Genomic DNA, 20,098 nt, shown 5'->3' with positions numbered 1-20,098 from the left:
TACTACAAATGTTATATTGCCATGTGCTAGTCCTTGTAATCCATCTAGTCAAACTAGTGATACACCTTGTGTTGGATTACTCACTTTGCCTTGTTGCTCTAACAATGAAGCTTCTACTTCCTCTAGTACTTGTATTTCTACTAACCATGTAGAGGAAATCAAAGAGCTCGAGGCCCAAGTCCTTTCTTTAAAGAAAGACTTGGAAAAGCGTCATGAAGGGAAATCCGCACTTGACAAGGTGCTAAGTGTGCAACAATCCCCCAATGACAAGAGTGGACTTGGATTCAACTCCAATAACAAGAACAAGTCCAAGAGCAAGAGCAACAAGAAGAAGGGCCAAGACAAAGTCAAGGATCCGGCCAAGTTGGTTTGTTTCAAGTGCAAGGTTGAAGGGCATCATGTTAGATCATGCCCATTGAAGAAGAAGAAGAAGCACTTGAGTGAGAAACAACAAGGGAAACGGCCACAAGGTAAAGGTCAAGCTCATGCTCGACCTCAAGTTGAAGATAGGCCACTTCCCAAGAAGAATCAAGATATTGTTCCCCAAGAGAAGAAATCAATAAAGAAGAGAAAGGGGAACACTTGCTACTTATGCCGTGAGAAGGGGCACTTTGCTTCTTCTTGCTTAGGTGGTACCTTATCTAACCCTATAATTGTTGATGATGATTATTCTCTAGGGAAGGATAAGGATGGCAATGTGTTTGCCAAGTTTGTTGGAGCTCAAAGTGGTTTCAAGAAAAGAACCATTTGGGTTGCCAAGCCTATTGTGACTAACCTCTTAGGACCCAACTTGGTTTGGGACCAACAATCTCAAACTTGATCAATAGGTACATGTGGAGGGCATTGGAGATTTGGCTACTCCATGAAGAATTAAGGGATCTTCATATATTAAACTTTGACCAAGCCAAGTCATATGGATCATCATCTATATCTTATATCCAATGTTCCTCCTTGCGGTAACTTATATTTCAAATCTTCATGTATATTGTAAGTTACTTGCCCCTTTGCATGTTTGGTTTTGTACCAAATATTTGTGTGTATGTGTTGTGTCTTACTTACCTATCTTGTGTATTCAAGTATGTTTGTTTGACTCATCATATACTTGTGTATTATTTTGAGCCTAATGCATCTTGATGATATTTTATTTGGCTCTCTTTGAGTGATTAATGGAACATCCCATTTTGGGGGAGTGTTATGCTTTGTGCATTTCTCCTTCTATAAAATGTGTGTATATGGGTATCACCACTTAGTATTGATATTGCAAGATTATCTAGTCACTATGTGGTGTGTCATACTCATGAGAAATTCAAATTCTAAATGTCCATTAATCATCTCTAGTCGAATTTCAATTGCCTCTTGAATAAAAAGAAATGTTTTATCACATTATGGGGGAGTAATATGTTTTGTACATATCACAAACCTAGGAAATGTAAACATATGAGGTTTTGCCTCTTATAGTTGATACTCTTAATTATCTTGTACCTAACTGGCATGTTTGCTCAAACAAGCTCCATTCTTATTAAAAATCTTTTATTGTTCATCTTATGGGTCCTTGTTTGAATATGAAATTCTTGGTGCGGTTTTTCCTCAAATACATATCTCTATATCTTATTTGGGACACCGTTTGCTTCAAGTTATTCTAATCATTGCCGTGCGTGATTGTGTGACTAGTTGAAGTTATCAAGAATCTTCATCCGTGCATAGTGCATAATTCTATATACTTATCCTATGTCTTTTATTGTGAAGTTGATCCTTACTATCATTGTCAATACTCCACCGGAAATTATTTCCAATATACTCATTGTCTTTGACAATTGATAACCTTGTATGTGGTTGAATTTTTGGATCATCTTCACCTTGGATTGTTTCTTACTTCCTTATTTTATTTCCAAGAAATCTTTATAGCTCCCATATGTCTTCCTTGTCCCTTTGAAAAATCTTTTGATAAATCCTCTTGATTCATATCAAGTGTTTGTTTTGGAATACATACCTTTTCTTTACGGTACATTGTGCCATTGTGAAAAGTGAGGGTTTGGTTTATTTGTTCGAACCTTGCTCTTTTGGGGAGTTTGCTATCTCATTCCTTCTTACATATTTTATTAGCTTGAATGAGATAAATCTTTGAGCATGTTTGCTTTATTTCATCCTCTATGCTCAATGGTTTCTTCTTAGTTCATTTGTTGAACTTTGTTGAACAAATCTTTTGAGATTTGCTTCTTAGATATAACTTGGACAACAAATTTGTTTTGTGGCACCTCTATGCCTTATCTAATTCTTTTGGTGTTTTGTCCAAAGTATATCTTTCTTGGATCTTTAAAGGTTTTGGTGCATGCTTATATGTAATTTGTTTATACTTGTAGCATGCTTGCTTTCTTTTGATCCATTATGTAGGATATACTCCATCAAATCCTAAATGGCTAAGATGTGCATGAAATTCAAACTTCATCTAAATATGCACATGTTTATATGGAGTGTGTCCTATATATTGTGGTTAGTCTAACCATGTTGGACCCAATAAGTTTGGGGACCAAGATGTACTTGAATAATGTTTTAGGTACATTGGAGATGCAATGGAGGCTTGTCTCATCTATAAGGAAGGTGTTGTCACCATATGAGAATTGAAGTCAAGCTAGGATGATCGATGAACTCTTATCTACTACATCAAGCCATTGCTATCTCGGTAACAAGTATCTTATTCATGCATTCTCATATAGCATCCAACCTCTTGTAGGTTGTATCTTGGCATGAAATTATTTATTTCAAAAATATTGCGGTTCTTGAAAACTCATTTTTTAAGTAAAACTTTTTATTGTACATTTGAGTAATTTGAGAAGATGCATATGTTGGGAATATATATACATCATGTTTATGATTCACCTACCCAAATATGCTCTCTAGCAATTTATTGCATATCAATTCCTCAAAGAGCTCTTATGTGCAATATTGATGAAATTGCGAAATAAATCCATATTTATGATACTTGTTGCCTTTCTCAAAACACTCCAACTAGCTCTATTTCCCTTATTTTTAGTTGTGATGTTTTTGAGGTTTAACTTGGTTGAAGTTCATTCATATACCATAAGTGAAAATTGGAGCCATAGGCTATATATGTTTCTTAACCAAACATCCTTTGGTATATTTTATGACTTCATCTTGGATATCTTGTCTTATCTATTTTGTTAACCTCTTGTGTGTGCATGTTTCTTTATGGATCACTTTGTCCACTTTAGAAACTCATATACATAAGAGCGTTAATCCATCATCTTGATATCCTTGTTCTTTGCCGACCATCTTTTACCCCTTTTGTTTTTAGTGGGTTGGTAAAAAAAATTTATGAGTGCTTGGTTTATTTATTTTCTTCATGCACTCATATCTCGTAATTGTTGGACTAAAGTTGTTCTTGATAAGCATACTCTCTTTATCTTAGTTGTGTTCTAAATGATATATAGGGAGTGAGGATTCCATGTTTGTGCATATTGTATTCAAATGCAAACATTATAAATTGTGCACGAACCTTGGGGAGCTTTCTTATTTTTAGAAGCACTATATCTCTCTTATCATGATATCTTTGTTTGTCCAATTGGATCTTTGATTGCTTGCTTTATTTGTTGAAGCTCACTTCACCATGTTATCTTTATGCAATCTTTGATCCTCAATATAGTTTGACTTCCTTCAAGTATTCATCATTGGATATGTGCACTTGATTTCACTCAAATTATGAGAAGTGCACACTTTGGGGAGGAACTCACATTATATTGGCCTTCTAAATTTTTCACCCATTTTGACAATCGATGCCAATGGGGGAGAAGTTTAGAGGGTTTAAGGGAATGGTTTTATACTTAAGTTTGGTTTGTGCTTAAGTGTTTTGCCTCTCATGCATTCCATATCTATATGTCTTGCATGGTTGTATATATATAGTGGAAACTATCCCAAAGGTTAATCTTGACAATATATGCAATGAATTCATGATTCATCACACGTGCATACATTGTGGGGGAGTTTTCTCTATATATATTGGTTCTACTCACATCCATTGCATTTGTTGTAGTTGTGTGAGTAGAGCCGGTTTTGATATGGGCTAATAGCTTTGTGTTACTTGACCATATCAAATACAACCTCTTGTATACAACTTATTCTCGGATAAGTTGCGTACTTGTCACTAATATTCATTATATAAACCCTCTTATTGTGGTTGTCATCAATTACCAAAATGGGGGAGATTGTAAGGGTATATTGCCCCTATGTGTGGTTTTGGTAATCAATGACAACCCCTATGGACTAATGTTTTCATTGAGTTTATATGAAGGAATATTCCATAGGTACTACTTGCTCTCCATGTGTTGGATTCAAGTATGGATGCCATGAAGATAAAGATATACCTTGTGTATTGGCATCAAGATCATCGGTATGAAGATATATATATGTGATATGATCAAGAAGAAGAAACGAAGATGGAGTTCTTATGTGGAACTCAATATTAGCCATGCTCTATCTTATGTGAGTATGAGAAGATACAAGGTTGAGTTGGGCAAGTTCAAGTTGAGCATCTTGAGTGGATCACATACTTGAAGCTTGCCGTCCATTTGGTGATGATGGACATGTGAAGATGTGCATCAATAGAGCTTTTCCATCATGGTGTATGGGGGAGCATTTGTGAGTCTTCACGAAGCGACGATGATCAAGTGTGGCATTCCGGCTTGAGTGGAGCTTGAAGAGCTATCATCAAGATCAAGCGGGATGCGCAAGGCAAAGGTATGGCCTTGCTAGGTTTTCCTTTTACCGGTCTCAAGGTGGTTGTTGGGAGACCGGATTATAGGATAGATAGCCGCACTATCAAGAGGGGCTTTCGGTTGGGTAACTTGATCACATCGTCTTAGGGAGCTCAATCCTTTGCATTCTTTGCACATTCTTATTGCTTCTTGGTATTTCTCGGTGTGAGGTTCTTGAGCTTGTTGCTAGCTTTACAACAAGCCCAAGTTCATCGAAAACGGAGTTCGCATGCATCTTCTATTGCGTTTTCGAGGTTGGGGGATTTTAACGGTTATTCATGATATAAGGTTCTACCTTTTATATTCATGATAAAATCCCCTCCTACAGATTCTTGGGTTTTCACTTTCTATAAGATAGCATTTGTTGTTATCTTCCAAACAAAATTGGTTTCATGCGAATCGGAGTTCGGGAGCATTAGTTGTTAAAGAAAAAGGTAAGGGGAGAAAAGAATAAAAAGAGAAAAAGAAAAAAAGGGGGGAGGGGCCAGCCGGCCGACCGGCCCAGCCACCGGCCCACCCGGTCCGAACCGGGTCCGGTGCTGGTGCCATCCGGGGGCCGCATCCAGTGGGCCTCCCGGTCCAGTCCGGCCACGGGCCCGGCAGCCGCCGGCCTGCCGGCTCCGCCGGCCAAAGCCGGCCTCCCGCCGCCGGGCCTTAGCCCCCGCGCGGCCCATCTCCCGCGCGCCCCCTTGCTTCCTGCCGCCGCCTGCGGCCTGCTCCTCATCCGGTCGGTGGCCCGGCCGGGCCGGATGGCTGGCCGGCCTCCTCAGCCCAAGATCCGGTCAGGGCCGGGCCGCCGCCCGGGACGTTTTTCGACTTTTTCTGCCCGTTTTTTCTGTCTTTTTCCCCAACAGTTATTTTTCCACTTGGGCTATAAATACCTTTCTTCCACCTTGAGCCCAAGTAGTTCTTCCCATTCTCTCACCTCCATTGTTGCTATTTGAAGAACTTGCTCTCCCCCTTGATTCCTCCAACCATTCTTGCTCATATTTGAGGATTTGAGAGAGGAGATCTAGATCTACACTCCCACCAAACCATTTCTTCTCTAAGTGAGGGAATCTCTTGGGATCTAGATCTTGGAGTCTTTGGTTGACTTTCCCCCTTGTTCTTCCTCTCCAATCTCATCCTAGCATTCGTTGCTTTGGTGGGATTTGAGTGTGAAGGACTTGAACACCTCCGGTGTTCTTGCTTTGCATCATTGCATAGTGTTGAGCTCTCCACCACGATTTGTTCGAGTGAGAGACCGTGAGCTTGTTACTCTTGGAGGGTGACCTCCTAGTTGGCTTGGTGATTGGTGCTCCGGTGATCTCTTCAAGAAGATTGTGAAGAGGCCCGGGCTTCTCCTTCGTGGAGCTTGTGAAGTGGTTGTGGAGCTTGCCATCTCCGGAGCGGAGGAAAAGCTAACCATAAGGAAAGGGCCATTATCCTTCGTGGGTGTGGTTCGGAGAATAGGGTGAGCCTTCGTGGCGCGGGGAATCCTTCGTGGGACCTCCACTCCTCCAAACGTGACGTACCTTGTTGCAAAGCAAGGGAACACGGGAATACATCCTCGTCTCCGCGTGCCTCGGTTATTTCTATACCCGAGCTCTCTTTCCTTGTGATAGCCATCGTGCTTGAAGTACATATATCTTGCTATCGCTTGTGCTACATATATCTTGTGCCTATCTTGCTTAGCTCTAGTTGCTATTGTTACACTTAGTTGAGCTTAGCATATTTAGGGTTTGTGCTTGTAAACTAAACGATAGTTTAATTCCGCATTCATACAAGACAAATCCGCAAGAGTTTGTAATTGCCTATTCACCCCCCCCCTCTAGGCGACATCTCGATCTTTCAAATCTCCAGCCTGTCGATGAGATGCCAACAAGGAGGATTTGCAACTTCTGTTTGGAGGCCATGGACTAGAGCCACGGCAGCTTCGCCACCCAAAGTGGCTTTGCCCCCGGCAACGACGAGGTGGGGATCCCGAGCGGAGGCAAGGACCTAACCGCGTTTTAGTTTCTCTCACTAGTACAAAACCCACAACTAGGCCGGTTTCCGTACATAGGCAAGAGCCTGTTTACCCATCCGGCTCGGGCACATAATCTCTCATAAGGGTAACATTAGAGCCGTTTTACCTAGGCAGTCATGTTGTTAAAATCTTGTTGTAGGTTGATGTCCTAGCTGTTGAAATCCAAGAAACTATTTGTAATTTCTTTGTTATTCGGGGTCCTGTTGTAAGTTGTGTACTTGAGCTTTACAATTATTACAACGACGGGTCTCCTTGGGGACCATTCTTGTATTAAAAAGAAATGAAGCTTCAAAACAATTGAAATTTCAAATGTACCGGTATTTTATGTATTCATGAACTTTTGGCCATATTAATGAAGTGGATTATTTGTTGCCGGTGTTCAATGTTTCGTGGAGTGGTTTTGATTGGTTGCTTTGGCCTTGGGATCCAGCTAAACATCGCCGCATCTCCATTGAATGGAGAGGAAAACGAATAGTAGTACTCCCTCCTGCCCATTTTATGTTGCGCATAATTTTTCGTGCAAGTCAAACTATGTAAACTTTGATCAAGAATAAAGATAATGATACAAAGATCTACCAGGCGAAATGCATATAATATGAAAATATATTTCTTAACAATTCTAAAAATATTATTTTATCAATATAGATGATTAAACTTTACGGAGTTTGATTTTGACCAAAGCTTATATGCAACATATTTTTGGCAAGACTACGGGAGAACAGGAGTGTGCCGACGGCCAAAGGCCGGGACCGGGCCTGCATAATCCGAGGCCTTGTGTGAAACTTAAAATGGGGCCCTACCTAACTGGAGAAATATAACTAATAAACAATTCTAATGTACATATGTCTTATTTGGATGTTCAAACTAAAGAACTCAGCCCCGTAGATTCTAAAATCGTGGTAAGATCATCTTAATAAATAATTTAAGTGGAAACATATAGTTTCAAAACCTTACCAGACCCAACGGTCCAACAAAAAAACTTACATCTCATAGTTTTGAGATATTTAAACCGTTCGGGTTTTCAAAACTAGGAAAACTAGATGTTGCCCGGCGCGTTGCTGCGAGAATATGTTGATATATCTTTGGAGAATCGGTAAGGTAAAAGTAATAATGCAAGATTAGTAACGGTGGATATCAGTCAATGTTAAAGTATATTATGTCGCTAAGCACTTTGTGAAAAATTGCAATGAGTCTTATATTTTGTTTTGAATTTAAGAGTTAGAAACAACACTATCCAATGTAGTACAAAAAATAAGTTTATTTAGTAAATATCATACAATCATTTCAGATATGCAATGCTCACCCTAACAGTTTGACAGTTACCAAAACATAAAGGTTCATGTTGTAAATTTAGTCTACAAAAAAACTGGGATATGCTAAATCCCCATACCGATGCATCATGAGGCAAGGTAACATAATCAATGCACCATCAGGGAAAGGATGCTGAAAATCAAGCAATGATTAGTAGATTAGATGAATAACTCAATTCGTTTAACTCTGGAAAGAGAGCACTTGGAATATATGTTTAGACCAGATTACTCTCACAGGACAAATAAGTAGTTCATAGTGTCTATTTCACCCCTTGAATTTGAATCTTTGTGATTAGGAAAGAGAACATTGCCGGAGGCAGTCTGCGAATGAGTGAAACAAATAACAAAAAAACATAGAGAAGATGGAATATAAGAAAAAATGAGTGTATTCAGTATTCGGACTTTATGAGCCACACTAATAATTAATTTTTGCATTCCACTTCACTGCATTGTCAAATACAATATTATGAAAAAAAAAACAAATGGTCACGGAGTATCCAATATATGACTTGTCTTTTTTTCTTTAACAAATATGATAGGAAAAAAAGTACACATAGGTGTAATCGTTGTTGCCACCACCGCATCCATGATCAGAATCACACATTCACATTGCGTCTCTAGAAGCATGTCCCACATCAAATTAATGAAAGGTCAAATTAACATTTGCAATGCTACTACAGAACGGAGAAATATATAATAGACCTGTATCACTAAGGTGATTTATGGTAGCCTTTGATGCTACCTAGGAATCGCCACTTCACACGTCCAGCCTGATGTGGGCTTCAGTCTTCGTTCTTGTGCTGGTATGCGATATTGGATACGGAGTACCTGATTTAGGAGGAGTTGAGCGCGGCAGAAAGGGAGTTATGAAGACTGAGGAGCATGGCTCCGGCGACGCGCAGGCGAGGCGTCGATGGGTGTCATTGCCACTCCTGAATGTTGGTGTGCTGAAGATCAATGAAGAACAAAATCAGATGGCAAAATAAGAAAAGAAATTTGGTTGCATATAAAACATCCGATCTAAATTTAGCCGAGCTTAAAATATTGCCGAGTAGATTGCATATATACAACACCCATATCAAAATTTAGCAGAGTAGTTAGGAGAGGAAGAGAAAAACATTGAAGACAACCACCACTACTGGAGGGCGATGTGAGCAAGGTCAAGGTGGAGCTCGGGTTTAAATCGGTGGGAAATCTGCACGAGCTCTTCATATGCATGCGGAGATTGAAGATGCCCACCCATACGTTTCTTGTTCCTCGCGGCGATTGGGGGATATAAAAGATCATGGGCCATCTGGGTAATTAAATAGAAGAGGAAGCGGAAATGCGCACTCGAGGCCTGCAGATGGCTATTAGTTTTACGGTGGAGGAGAAATAACAGTGCTGCATTGAAGAGGATGGAGTAATGGGCTGTATTTTGTCTCCATGAAGTAATGGATTGTATTTTGTTGAATACTGAAACGGAAGAAAACATAATTAGGATAACCAAGGACAGAAAATGAACCAGTAGCAAAGGTAGTTGGGCACGCTGCGGAGGCTCACTGGGGAAAAGAGGTGACGTGGATGCCTAAGAGATCAGGTAATGGGGGACTCCTATTAAGAGATGAAAGATACTTTTAGAATCTCAAAGGCTTATAACATTCAAAGCTATCCCAACAAGTACATGTTCATAGATAATCCCATTATAAGACCTATCCGCATAGAAAAAGCTTATCTAAATTTGTTGAGTGTTAATAAAGTGAATAATCAAGTATTCGCATCAATCGTTATAGAAAATAGTTGCAAAAAAGAAAGAATAAAGAATAGTGTTTCAACAGTGGGTCGTGATTTATATATGTGTCTTGTTTGAGTTTTATTAATGCAAATAAAATGAATAACCAAATATTTGCATCAATCAGTATAGAAAAAGTATGCAGAAAATAAAGAATAAAAATAGTGTTAAAGCTGCAGAAAAGAAAGAATAAAGAATATTGTTGTTGTTGCCATCAGGATTTGAACTTGCAACCTCCACCTTTACCCATAAGCCACAAATTAGTATCAAGAGTAGGGTGTGATTTATACACTTGGCTTGTTGGATTTTTACTAATAATGCTAATAAAATGAATAATCAAGTATTTGCATCATTGGCATCGATTGGAATAGAAAAAGCTTATCAAAATTTGTTGACTGTTAATAAAATGAATAATCAAGTATTTGCATCAATCGGTATATAAAATAGTCGCATAAAGAAATAATAAATAATAGTGTTTCAATAGTGGGGCGTGATTAACACACGTGTTTTTTTTGAGTTTTAGAAAAAAGCTACAGAAAATAAAGAATAAAAGATAGTGTTAAAGCTGCAGAAAAGTATTTGAACGTACAACCTCCACCTCAACCCATAAGAAGGATTCAACCATAACACCAATTGAGCTCCTTTTTTTATCCGAATCTCATAGCACAATGGACGGTGATGGAAACACCCACACCCATGCGTGGGTGTACAAAATCCACTCTCGTTTTATAATTAGCTTTTGACTTACAAACTTGAGTATATGAACAGCTAACTTCGAAATTTTGGGCCCCCAAAAGTTTGGGGCCCTGAGAGGCCGCACGGCCCGCACTTCTGTGGGCCCAGGTCTGGTAGACATGCATGACATGCGACAACACCGTCATCAGCCCAATTTATTCCAGGTAATTTAAATAGTATACAACGCTTTAGAGCATGGGCGACATGCAACCCATTGTTTTCGAAGTTTCGAAAAGTCGGTTTCAAAGTTAGAAAAATTGGATGTAGATAGTGATATATTGTACCAACGTGTAATTTTTTTCATAAAAATATACTACCTCTGTTCATAAAAAGATGTCGCAAATTTGTCTAAATTTAGATGTATTTAATCACTTTTTAATGTATAGATACATTCAATAGCGGATCTAGCTCAATTTACTAGGGTGGGGCGGGCCTAAGTTAGGCCGGACCTTTAGTAGGATCTTAGCGTGACGTGGGATCCGCCACTAGATACATCCAAATTTCGATATTCTTTTATAGACAGGAAATGCATATATCGGTGTGGTGAAAAAGCTTCAAAAGGTAGGCTGGTTTGTTATTTTTGTATGCCTAGAATTCAAGATATTTTGCACTCATGATTCACATGTTGTTTGTACATCGGTGACTACACTAATTTTTTGAAACTTTCGGACCACATGGGCTCAAGTGAATGTTGGGTCGAAATACTTGTGTGGTATCATTAGCTCTATGCTAAACCTTTTTTTTATTTTTATTATTCCCGCAAAAATAGATAAAAACCATTTTTATGTACTAGAAAAATTGTAAATCCGTCTGTACAGGGAGAAGAGCTGGTGACAGACAGGCGGGCCCCACCCACGTCCCGAGTGTGGGCGTGTCCACGTGGCCACGTCGTCGTTGTCTTCTTCCCGATCCATTCATCCATCTCCAACAAGAAGAAGAAGAGGAGATCGAAATCCAATCGACCTCGCCGAACCTCAGCTCTCTGCCGCCGCCGCCGCCGCCCCACGACCTCGCCGGCGACCATGGCGACGCGGTACTGGATCGCCGCCCTGCCCGTGCAGTCCGCCGACGGCAGCTCCATCGCCGCCGCCAAGACCGCGCTCTGGGGCCGCCTCCAGGACTCCATCTCCCGCCACTCCTTCGACACCCCGCTCTACCGCGTAAGCCCCATATCCTCTCTCTCCCTTCTCCGATCGCCGCCCGCCTCGGCCTCCTTCTCGCGTCGCCTGACTCTCCACCCGCGCGTGCGTGCAGTTCACCGTCCCGGATCTCCGCCCCGGCACGCTCGACTCGCTGCTCGCCCTCAGCGACGACCTCGTCAAGGTACAATCCCGATCCCCACCACCCGCTCGACCCACCCGATCTCCTCACGGCCTCCCTGATCTGACGCGATCGGTCCCTTGTCACCCTGTCGGCGCGCGCGCGTGCAGTCCAACATCTTCATCGAGGGGGTGTCGCACAAGATCCGGAGGCAGATCGAGGACCTGGAGCGCGCGGGCGGGGTAGAGAGCGGCACGCTCACCGTCGACGGCGTCCCCGTCGACTCCTACCTCACCAGGTTCGTATGGGACGAGGGCAAGTACCCCGTCAACGCGCCGCTCAAGGAGACCGTCGCAAGCATCCAGTCGCAGGTCGCCAAGATCGAGGACGACATGAAGGTAAACCATGATCATCACCACTCTGCCTCTGTCTCTTCATCATCATTTTTCTCGCATTGCTGCTGCTAGTGATATTTCGGAACGTTGGCAAGGGCAGCTTAGCACAACGCTTCATGCATTTGATCGCTAATTAGCCAGAGTATTGTATTTTGGACTGTTGGTTTGGATGTAGTTTACTCTGTTATTTTCTCTTTGTCGGGTTGGTTCCCCTCTAGCTAGCTATTTGCCAAGACGAGCAAGACATGGAGGTGACGAATGATGACCACTCTGCTTCTGTCTCTTTGTTAGTTTCTTTTTTCGCAGTCTCTGGAGGAAACATTTCTGCATGTAAGATTTTGGAACATTGACCACAGCAGTCTAATACTAAAAATGTGGTCGTAAATCAGCTAGGCTCTGTGGGCACTGTACTTTGGACAGTGTCTGTTAACAATTAAATTTACTAACCCTGAATGTGCTATTCAAGCTGGTAGATTTTGGCTGTGGCTTACTTCGTCATTTTGTCTTCCTCTGTTTGGTTCCCTCTATGTAGCTATTCGCACAGCTAGTTTCTTGATTATTCCATTTGTTGGTTCCTTTTCTAGCATTGAGTTTCCGCATAATGTTCACGATGCAAACTGCTGCGGAAACATTCTGTCTATTTTTTGTAAAGAGAAAATATCAGAAATGTTATGCGTGTGATTTGTGCCCAACTATCAGCAATGTTACCATATAAATTGAAGGGAAAAGGGATAACTCGAAGTAACTATAAATAAAGTACCATGTCGATGAGCCTGTGATTTGTCCCCAGCCCTCGTCAGAAGTGTTACCTTTTGGTCACAGTCATAAAACTTTATTTTATTTTGTAATAGATGAGATAATTGATCTGGGTGGATGTTGTATTTACAAATAGACTGAATACGCTCTTCTCCAGGTCAGAGTTGCGGAGTACAGTAACGTTAAGAGCCAGCTCGGTGCAATCAACAGAAAGCAAACTGGAAGGTAAATTATGATCTCACCATACCTTGTGACTAGCTCTAGGTGGACATGCTTGAAACTAGTAGTATATCATGTATGCAGCACTATCTGTTGCTCCTGAGTCCAATGCCAATCGATTTGTTCTTGTATGGCAGTTTAGCAGTCCGGGATCTTTCCAACCTGATAAAGCCAGAGGACATGGTCACTACGGAACATCTAGTGACACTCCTTTCTATTGTCCCTAAATATTCTCAAAAGGACTGGCTAGCAAGCTATGAGTCACTTGATACATTTGTGGTAAGTTAAGAAATTCTGAGTATGCCTTTGAAGTTTGAATAATGATAGTGTCAGTGATAAACCATCGTTTGAACTATTTTCATGTCGTGTTTCCTTTCATAAATTGGATATTCTACCTGTGGCTTTTAATTTAAAACCAATAATGTTATTAAATTCCAGATTCATTTGACTTGCAACTCCTTTACTTGGATGCTATTTTACTCTGACCTTATGAGGAGCTTCATTTTTTTCCACTTCAAGTTATCCAAATTTGTGATCGTATTCAGTCAATTCTTTCATCAGAGCTAATTATTGATTTATAGGTTCCGAGATCATCAAAAAAGCTTTATGAGGACAACGAGTATGCTCTCTACACTGTCACATTATTTGCTAAGGTTGTTGACAACTTTAAGGTCCATGCTCGTGAGAAAGGTTTCCAAGTAAGTTTGTTGCTCTGAACGTTTTTTTGAACCTTTGCTTACACATAACCTTAATTTGGAAAGGTGGCAGTACTCCATGCAGCCCTCGATATAGCTCCAAATAGCTTGGGAAAAAAAATCTTGTTAGTTGCTGCCTATCACTCTTTCGTAATTTTTTCCCCACTAACATATGTTTCATACTGGATTCCAGATCCGTGATTTTGAGTATAGTCCTGAAGCACAGGAAAGTCAGAAACAAGAGCTGGAGAAGCTGCTCCAAGACCAGGAACTTATGAGGACCTCTCTCTTGCAATGGTGCTATGCCAGCTACAGCGAGGTACATGTCTTTTGCGGTATATATGTCATAATATTGTCAATGATGAAGCCATAAGGTGAACAAACCACAGGTGCTGAGTTCATCCATGTTTGCAAAAGACACTGTAGAAACAACCCGTTCGATTCTTCATTTTTACAACTTTCTGAATTCTTCTCAAGTTAAATTGCAAGCCTGTAAAGTTTTGAATTTCTTCATCTGCTTCGATGGTAGTCTGAAGGTCAGATTGAGGTGTGACCAAACTATGCTGAATCTGAAATTCTATTTTCATAGTGCTTGCTAACATCTGCCAGCCTTACATAGTTGCCGCTTTGGTAGTTTTCTCTTAATTATAATTTTGAATGAGGGTGTTAAGAGCAACAGGTAGGGTATTCACTCTTATCTCTTATATTATGTAATGTTTTGACAATAAACGGGTAGGGTATGGGCATACCTGTGGGTATGAGGCTATACCCGTGCCTACTCATGACTTAAAGGGTAGGGTATGGGTAGTACCCATGGGTGTAAAAGTGTACCCATACCCTGCCCATGCGGGTAGGGTACCCGCAGGTATCCGTACGTGTGGGTAAATTTGCCATCCCTACTGGCATACTGGGGGTTATTTTTGTTAATGCTGTTATTGTCTCAAAAGAGCATCTTTGTTAGGGCGAAATCCATATGGTGGTAACTTGCCCAGCAGATTGGCCACTTTGTTTTCTGATCTGTGATAGTTAATTAAAGCCACAATTGATGGCTGTTGTTCCTTAAGCTCCGCGGAACATCACAGCCTGTTCTCATAACATAATAGTAATCAGAGAAACTGCTGCGCTTCTCTATCAATGGAGAACTGGAAATTTATGGTGCTGTTATTCGTCTGCATATAGCAGTGCTAGATGGAGAACTGGAAAACTATGGTCCTGTCATTTGTCTACATATAGCAGTGCTACTTCTAATTTTCATCATGGCAGAAGTTAACTGATGAAAGCCTAGTAGATATAATGCTATATCACATGATTGATGATAGTTATTTCAGAAAAATGACTAAAATATTGGGTTTGCTAGGTTTGTTGTCCTTTTATCGTAAATACTTGTTCTCATGGTTCCTGAGTTGTAACTGCTTTTACTCTACTATGTTTCTAGGTATTCAGTTCCTGGATGCATTTCTGTGCTGTTCGTGTCTTTGTAGAGAGTATTCTGAGATATGGTCTGCCTGCTCGGTTCCTGGTAATTTCCCTTGCTGTTATTTGATAGCCAATTTTATACTTTCACATGTGTTCTGTAAATGTGCATGTAGCATTTGAAATAGACAACTGCAGAGTTCATTGTAATGGCCCTTGCTGTATTCCGATAGTCAATTTTATACTATCATGGCTGATCTATAAATATTCCCGTTGTGTTTGCACCAGTCTGTTGTTCTAGCACCATCTACAAAGAGTGAGAAGAAAGTACGGAGCATCTTGGATGGGCTCTGCGGCAATGCCAATAGGTACATTCCTTGTTTGGGCCACGGCCTATAGGTGTTGTTAGTCGCAGCTGGCTCATCTTTTTGGCTAACTGAACATTCGAATTACAGTAGCTACTGGAGATCTGAAGATGACGTGGGTATCGCTGCTGGTCTCGGAGGCGAGACAGAGTCCCACCCTTATGTCTCCTTCACCATAAACTTTGTCTGAGCGCAGCGTTTTCTTTGCAATTGGGTTCGAGCAACTATATTACCTTTTTGAGTATAATCCTAAAACCATCGGATGGTTCAGTGTATATTATTTGTAATGCGTCGATTCTTTCTTGGTCTATCGGTTTGTACTGTTCTGTAGGAGATGAGCCGATCAATAATGTAGATTCCTGAAGAAGAACCTGAAACATTTCCTCGCACAAAGTGGACCTTTTTTTTATCCATCCTGCAGTACTGCAACTGCTAGGTTTTGTGCAGTATTGTATTATTGGACCTTGGAAGCACTTGTGGATACTACATTCTTGTAACTTTGATTTACCAGGTTCATAATAAATTATGTTGAATAACCCAGTTCATCGCGGGGCTTTTATGTGACTTCATGTGTACCTCTGTTGGCTGTAAATACATGTATTGTTGCTTGGTCAGATTAACATCTAAGGGGTGCACGGACAAGATGACACGGTTGTCGGTTAGAATCTAAGAGGCTTAGAGGCATCAGGTGGGCAAGAAAAGGCATCAATGGTGTCTATTTGAAGCTATGCTGCATCAGATGGCCTGAATTGTCGGGTGACAATAGGATTATGGTGCGAAAAGCAATGATGCTCGCACACAAGGGGCGTGCATTTGCAGCCCTTTTCGTCATGATTTAGTGACACATATTAGTGCTACTCTCAATGGTGAAGGACTGTTGTTAAATCACGGAGTGCAGAAATGAGATTCAGAGTAGCAGTTGCAAATTCAATTCGCTTCAAAAAATACTGGACGAGTTATAAAACATGAAAATCCATTCCACCGAAAGTAACACACCATAGCAAAATTAGTTCATATCATACATCTGATGATCCGAAGCAGCCATAAAGGTGCGTGGTTTCACTTTCACATAAGTAATCCAAACGATTACAAATAATATTCCACAAGGAGTACGGAATAAACATGATATATTTACGTTACGGGAGAGGAAACCATGAGGCATACACAGCTACCACGGGTGGACTAATATTCTTAATGAAAAAGTGTTAAACAATATATACAATATAGGAATAAAATTTTCATCCCCTTTATTCGAGCAGCAGCATCTTCGTATGAAGGTATGCTTACTTTTTGCCTGTGTCGTTTCTGAACCGTTTCTGCCAAGTAACAACGAAAATAACATACAACCAGTCATATAGCTGGTCGAGTAGCCCCAAATAAGCATACCTCCACCTCTTCATGAACAGAAGTCCACAAAATACCATCCAGGTGCCTGCCACAAAACCAACAATTGATCCTAGAAGGAAATCCATTTGAGACAAAACACCTCCAGACCATATTGCTGAATCACAGTTAGCCAGCGGATCTGCGAGACGACCAAGGCATTGCCTTGGAACTGGATGTCCACAAAGACCGGGATTACCGATGTACATAGAAGCTGGATCATCTGTCTTGAGGACGTCAAGTTGATGTCCCGAGGGTATTTTTCCAGACAAGTTGTTGAATGACAAGTTTAGATAGCTCAAGTATGTCAAGTTTGATAAGCACTGAGGAATTCCACCTTCAAGTGCGTTCTTTGAGAGGTCAAAAGACTCAAGTGATCGAAGGTTGCCGATCTGATATGGGATATTTCCAGTCAATAAGTTTGATGATAGATTTAAATTTATGAGACCGATAAGGGATCCTAGTTGCACTGGAATTTCTCCAGTTAAATGGTTGGAAGATAAATCAATGCTCATTAAATATAGAGTATTCTGTCTGTACTGAAGCACTTGCCCTTTTATCACCACCGAGAAGCTATCATCTGACATTCCCATATCATAGGGAAAATAATTTTCATTGTACCATTCTCCAAAAGGATTCACATAATCATCACCAGAACCGTCATTCAAAGCTTTCAAGTTTTCTAGATAGTTCGGTATGACCCCAGAGAAGTTATTATTGGATAGATCTAAAATGCGAGCAGCGGGAAGTTCCATTAATTCAGCTGGAATGTTACCAGAAAAGTTGTTCGGTCTTAACAGTAGTATAACCAAACTAGGCATGGCTGTACTAATCCATTCAGGTAACTCTCCGGTGAATTTGTTTCGACTTAGATCAAGAAACATAAGATTTTGGCACTGTTGCATGACCAAAGGAAATCCACTTGAAAGACTGTTGTTACTCAGAAGGATAGTTGTGATCTGCAAACTAAAAGAACTCATTGAATTGACTCTTGAAGAGTTGTCGATATAAGGGTTCCGTTGTTTAAGCTCTTTTACACCACAATCAGGAAGTTCTCCTGAAAGCATATTGTTTGAAAGATCTAAGACCCGCAGATTTCGCATTTGACAAATTGACGTCGGAATGGTCCCAGTTATAGAATTAGAAAACATAATTGCAACCTGCAGACCTGGAGCTCGGAAATTTGATGCAAACCCATTTAAAGAGTTTCTAGATATGTCCAGTAACACAATTTTTCTTGGTAACCTGGGTATCAAACCAGTCAATAGATTTGAATGCACTGAAATTGCAAGTACTGACATGAACTCTAAATTGAGTGGTAGCTCACCGCTGCCATCGAAGATAAGATATTTCCAAAACTCTAGCATTAGAAAAGCTAGTCCAAAACCAATCTGGAATCCTACCAACTAGACTCGTGTTTGAAATATCAAGATGGATAGTGCTCTTCTGCCATCGAAGCCAATTAGGAAACTCGGGGCCTAGATGACAAGATGCAAACCATGCATAATCCAAGTTGAACGCAGGTACCCAATGCGAGTCGGTAATGAGTTCTAGATTAGTATGAGATAAGTCAATGGTCTTCAAATTCACCAAACCAACAAAAAGATCTTCTGATATCACACCACTCAAGTTGTTCAATCCAAGGTATAACTCAGTCAAATTTTTAAGTATGCCAATCTCCACGGGAACTGAACAGCTCAACTGGTTGTTACTAACATCAAGAATGCTTAAACTAGTAAGATTTGCCAGATATTGTAATGTTGTGCCAGTGATGTTTGTACTCATCAGACTCAGCTCATGCAAATTCTTCCAGGAACAATTGGGTATCTTATCTATCAAGTTTGTTATGTCCTCACCGATGTTGTTGCCGCTAAGATCAAGCGTCCTCAAATCACACATATTTTGCATTGTTCCTGGTATCATTCCCTTGATGTTGTTAAATGAAATGTCAAAGGTCTCTAACAAGGTTAAGTTTCCCAACTCGTCAGGAAATATGCCTGATAATCCACAAGACATTAAGCTTAAGCTCTTGAGGCTAGTTACATCCCAGAACCAACCGGATGTAGCTGGGATGTTCAAAGAGTTATAGGAAAGGTCAAGCTCCTCGAGAACTGTAAGGTTGTGTTGCACAAGTGTTGATGGAGCATTAATCATATTAATACCACATGACCTGAGAATTAATACAACCAAATTGGGAAGAGCATCGACCGGAAGTGCCCAGTCAACGACTCCGCTGAGGTTGATGGCAGCCATGTTGAGATGCTCTAGCGAGTGGAGACGCGCTAACCAAGATATATCCTTTGAGTATAGACTCTTGTAGGTAATATCATTGTGGATGTCAAGTAGTACCAGGTTGGAGAGGTTGCCTAGCTGAGGAGGCACTAGACCATGGAAACCCATGTAGGAGAGGTTGAGATACGTTAAACTATGAAGAGAGCCCAGAAATCGTGGCATAGGCATTGCACCTCCAAGAAAAGTATTCCCGCTCAGGTCTAGATACCTCAAACTACGTCGGAGAGCAAGAAGCGAAGATGATACCTCTCCATGCAACGAGTGACCCTGAGAGTCCTCGAGACCAAACAATTCATCCTCTGTTGGGGAACGGTTGCGGAGGTCGAGTTTGATGATATGGCCTGTCCGGCTGCTGCAGGTGACGCCGCCCCACCGGCAGTAGTCATGGTGTCCTTGCTGCCACGAGATGAGGAGATTTTGTGGATCGCTTGTGATGCCGGCCTTGAAGGCCAGCAGCGCAGTCCTCTCGGCCGGGAAGCAGCTCCGGTTGGCGGGTGGCACTGAATTCGAGCTGATTGATGATGGATCATCATTAAGAGCTATAGCACTCCTGGAGGAGGAGGCTGTAGCTGCTAGGACGACTAGGACGAGGAAGCACGGTGCGGCCATGGCGTTGTGATGGGTTAGCAAGCTGCGCATGGAGGGGGCTATAGAGGATAACACGGTCAGGTTTCTTCTGCCGAATCCACTATCAAAAGGAGAAAAATCTGTTGACTGGGAAGAGACT

General features: G+C 41.1%; 1 protein-coding gene and 1 pseudogene across 1 annotated transcript; one reads left to right on the top strand and one right to left on the bottom strand.

Annotated features, from left to right (window-relative positions):
- Nucleotides 1-11,514: 11,514 nt before the first annotated feature.
- Nucleotides 11,515-16,260, top strand: LOC127327900 (V-type proton ATPase subunit C). Its single transcript, XM_051354705.2, has 10 exons — nucleotides 11,515-11,753; nucleotides 11,848-11,916; nucleotides 12,024-12,251; nucleotides 13,162-13,229; nucleotides 13,361-13,502; nucleotides 13,805-13,921; nucleotides 14,112-14,237; nucleotides 15,354-15,437; nucleotides 15,620-15,699; nucleotides 15,787-16,260. Exons 1-10 carry the CDS (start codon nucleotides 11,616-11,618, stop codon nucleotides 15,884-15,886), a joined length of 1,152 nt encoding a protein of 383 aa, XP_051210665.1. The 5' UTR covers nucleotides 11,515-11,615; the 3' UTR covers nucleotides 15,887-16,260.
- Nucleotides 16,261-16,940: 680 nt separating this feature from the next.
- LOC127328077 (receptor-like protein EIX2) lies at nucleotides 16,941-19,980 on the bottom strand (annotated as a pseudogene).
- Between the last annotated feature and the right edge of the window lie 118 nt (nucleotides 19,981-20,098).

This window comes from Lolium perenne, chromosome 1, assembly GCF_019359855.2.
Source record: "Lolium perenne isolate Kyuss_39 chromosome 1, Kyuss_2.0, whole genome shotgun sequence".
NCBI classification, from domain to species: Eukaryota; Viridiplantae; Streptophyta; class Magnoliopsida; order Poales; family Poaceae; genus Lolium; species Lolium perenne.
This window is presented reverse-complemented; position numbering and strand designations above follow the sequence as displayed.